The 3,710-nt window shown below is 34.7% G+C and overlaps 1 protein-coding gene across 1 annotated transcript in view; it reads left to right on the forward strand.

The window, feature by feature from the left end:
• Positions 1-681: 681 nt before the first annotated feature.
• LOC107672928 (probable G-protein coupled receptor 83) overlaps positions 682-3,710 on the forward strand; it is a 5,492-nt gene continuing 2,463 nt past the window's right edge. The window contains exons 1-3 of the mRNA XM_016466312.1: positions 682-999; positions 2,159-2,284; positions 2,434-2,567. Of these exons, the coding sequence (XP_016321798.1) occupies positions 682-999; positions 2,159-2,284; positions 2,434-2,567 (578 nt within the window). The remainder of the gene's footprint in view (positions 1,000-2,158; positions 2,285-2,433; positions 2,568-3,710) is intronic.

The raw sequence follows: 3,710 nt of genomic DNA on the forward strand, positions 1-3,710 counted from the left end.
AAATAGCACAAAGTTTCCTGTGAGGGGTAGGTTTAGGGGTAGGGTTGGTGTAGGGCAATAGAATATACGGTGTGTACAGTATAGAAACCATTACGCCTATGGAATGTCCCCACTTTTCACAAAAACAAACCTGTGTGTGTGTGTGTGTGTGTGTGTGTGTGTGTGTGCATGTTTATGTGGTTTATGAGGACACAAATTTGTATAATAACATGGATATGACATAGGTATTACAACGAGAAGGTGATTTATGAGGACATTTTCAGTGTCCCCGTAATACAAAAGGCTTATAAATAATTCAGGATGAGTTTTTTTGAAAATCTAAAAATGCAGAAAGTTTCCTGTGAGGGGTAGGTTTAGGGGTAGGGTTGTAGGGCAATAGAAAATACGGTTTGTACAGTATAAAAACCATTACGCCTATGGAGAGTCCCCATAAACCATAAAAACAAACCTGAGTGTGTGTGTGTGTGTGTGTGAGGTGGCAGTGCTTAGGGCGACGACTGTGATATGATCATGCCAGGGGTTGAGACGAATCATTAATAACTGTGGCTATCGTCCAATCCGCTTCACTTGACGCTGCGCTCCAGCGTTTGGCTCGCAGAAGGCTGAGTCAAACACCACCAAACTGTCCAAAAGTGGGTCAGAACTGCGCTTTGGTGTTTTTGAAACTGCAACCTCGTTACGATGACATTCACCAACACCTCCGTGGATTTATTTTTGCAGTTCTTTATCTTGCAGAATTTCTCCATGTATTTTAATTTCTCTTTGGACGCGATGTACGACAGAGGAGCGAATTACGAGTCTGAATCCCACAGACCGACCATCAGAGCGCTGCTCGTCGTCGCATATTCCGTTATTATCATCATCTCGCTGTTCGGAAACGTGGTGGTTTGTCACGTTGTTATTAAGAATAAACGGATGCACTCAGTGACAAGTTTGTTCATCATGAATTTAGCCATTGCTGACATTCTTATAACTCTCCTCAACACGCCTTTTACTCTGGTAAGTTTACACTAGTTTCACTTGTTTACATAAAAACATATTTGTTATTGTTAAATTAATAAAAAAATAAAAATAGGCTGTTATAGTTTTACTCTTGTTGCTTTATGCCATTCAAAATCTAGACAATTCTGTTATTGGATCAATCGCTCATTGTCTGGATCTTGAATTTATTCAAAATACATTAAACAATATAATTAATGCAAAAAGTAGTCATTTTCTATAAATACAAAATAAAAGTAATTGTGATGTTGCGATGTTTGTTGAGGATAAAGTTCATGTGTAACTGTCGTTTGAATTAAAATAAATGCTGACATTTTGCAGGCTATATAGTTCAAATGAAAAATTGTATTAGTAGTTCATTTATTATATTATTATTTATTGTATTTGAAAAACTGTATATAAAATGTCAGTTTTTAATTATTTTTTAAATTTCATTATTTTTTTAGTGATAATTGTTTTGTTACTTAAAGAAATTTCTTGATATGTTACTCAAAAAAGTCCTTTTTTTTTTCCTTTTGAAAATAATGATTAAGTTTGTTCATGTATAAACTCATGTATATACATGATTCAAGTAAAATACTTTATTCGATTTTTTTTTTTTTTTACTTGATTTTTATGCCAGTTAACATTTTTGGACTAGTCATAAAAATAAAAAAAGTACATTAAAAACATAAATTCATCATGAATACACGTTAAGAATTTGACACATGGTTTTTAAACAGGATTTTTTAAAAGATTACTCTTTGTTATCCTCTTAAGAATCCTTATTTGTCATTGAGACTATTATATCAGTCAGTTTTATAATCAGTCTATTTGGTCAATAATTAGACGTCCCTACCCCAAGGCCCCAAGTTATGCAAACTACATATGACCTTTTTAAATGGAAAATATGGTAGAACTTACATATGTAAATAATACCCCCGGTGTTCAAGACATGGTTAAGGCCTTGGTATGGTTATGCTGCATTTTTCCTCTGGTATGTGTGTGTGTGTGTGTGCAAGTTATCTCTATCATTGCTCTTAATTGTTTAGTAATGACTATACAGAGGAGGTGCATGATTCATCTCTCTGTAAGTGTGTAGGGGTGAGCATGTGCATGCTTTTTAATTCTTACATGCCTCTTGATCCAAGGCCACTCTGTTGCATATGTGTTCTTTCAGGTTCGGTTTGTTTACAGTACATGGGTGTTTGGGAAGGCGATGTGCCATGTGAGCCGCTTTGCACAGTATTGTTCTGTTCATGTCTCTGTTCTTACACTGGTTGCTATTGCTGTTGATAGACACCAGGTAAGTGTTCTTACAAACAGACACATGCAACCATTTGTAATTAACAATGAAACATTTAGAGTGAATAGCTTTTCATACTCTAATTAAAACTGAATGAATCAGTGCGTGCCAGTGTGCAGTCATGATTGATGATTATTGTTGTCCATCAGGTGGTGATGCATCCATTGAAACAGAGGATGTCTCGGCTTCAGGGCATAGCCTGGATTGGTGTAATCTGGGTCATGGGGTCCTGCTTCTCTCTACCTCATGCCATCTACCAGAAACTGCTGCACTTTCAATTTATGTATGACCTTTCTTTCTTTCTTTCTTTCTTGTTGATGATGAAAATCAATAAAACTGATAAATATATAGTTCAGTCATGAAACTCTAGATGGCGCAGGCTGACGGGTTGTTAACATAACTGATGGTATTCAGAGAGTTAAACGACTTGGCACAAGCTGATTGGTTCATGCTCCATGTGCAGCCAATGAGCTTACTGCCTTGCATTTATATGCAGGGGCGGATTTAGTGATTTGGGGGCCCCAGGCAAAATGCAGGAATGGGGCCCTATACAATTTCACAACCTTGAGGTTCCTTTCACTGTTGCTCGCTGCTGCACGACCGTGTCCCATAGTTGTGTCTAATCTTTTAGATTTTTCATGTACATGTTATAAATAAAGGATTTCTTTAATGTTGTAAATCCCTTGTTCACATTTAAACAGGTTATAATAGTATTAGAGTAGGTTGGACACTAGGTGGTGCGTTGGGGTAATTTTCACTATGCAATTGTCTACACAACGCAAGGCTGTCTAATTCTAAACTTTAAAATATACATTTATTTTTTATTTATTTTAATTGCACATTTAAATTAAACTGAAGGAAATTATACGTTTACATGCTTAAGGATTATTTCAACCAAACATGAAGTGTGCCTGTGTGGAAAGTGACTGTGCATGGTCCTTCTTGGGTCTTTCACAAAAACGAGTGAGCACCATTTAAAAAAATTAAAATAGGTCCTATATAATATGCACTGTTGCTTAGTATTAAAATTACAGCTTCAGATGCATGATATTTGTAGGGCCCTATGAAATCCATTTTAATTTTCCCAAATTAGCCTAAGTTTTATTTTTTCCAAAATCTTTTTTTCATTCAGTTTTTTTTTTTTCTCTCGTTTTAATTTTTCTGGATGATTATATTAAATTTTAACAAAACACATGTTTAATGAATTAAAATCATGAAACTTGTTTAATTGAACTGAAATTTAGGCCTATTAAAAGTTTAACAAAAAATTACATTCTTAGGGCCCAAATTCTGCGCTTTCCATTTAAATTTTTCTGTATTCCATTTTAATGGTTTAATCAAAAACATATCTAATTAATTGAATTCATAAAAACAACTTAATTTATTAATTTGTATACAATAATAGGGCCCTATGAAATTTTAATTT

The sequence above is a fragment of the Sinocyclocheilus anshuiensis genome, unplaced genomic scaffold, assembly GCF_001515605.1.
Source record: "Sinocyclocheilus anshuiensis isolate Anshui unplaced genomic scaffold, SAMN03320099.WGS_v1.1 scaffold681, whole genome shotgun sequence".
Taxonomy (NCBI): Eukaryota; Metazoa; Chordata; class Actinopteri; order Cypriniformes; family Cyprinidae; genus Sinocyclocheilus; species Sinocyclocheilus anshuiensis.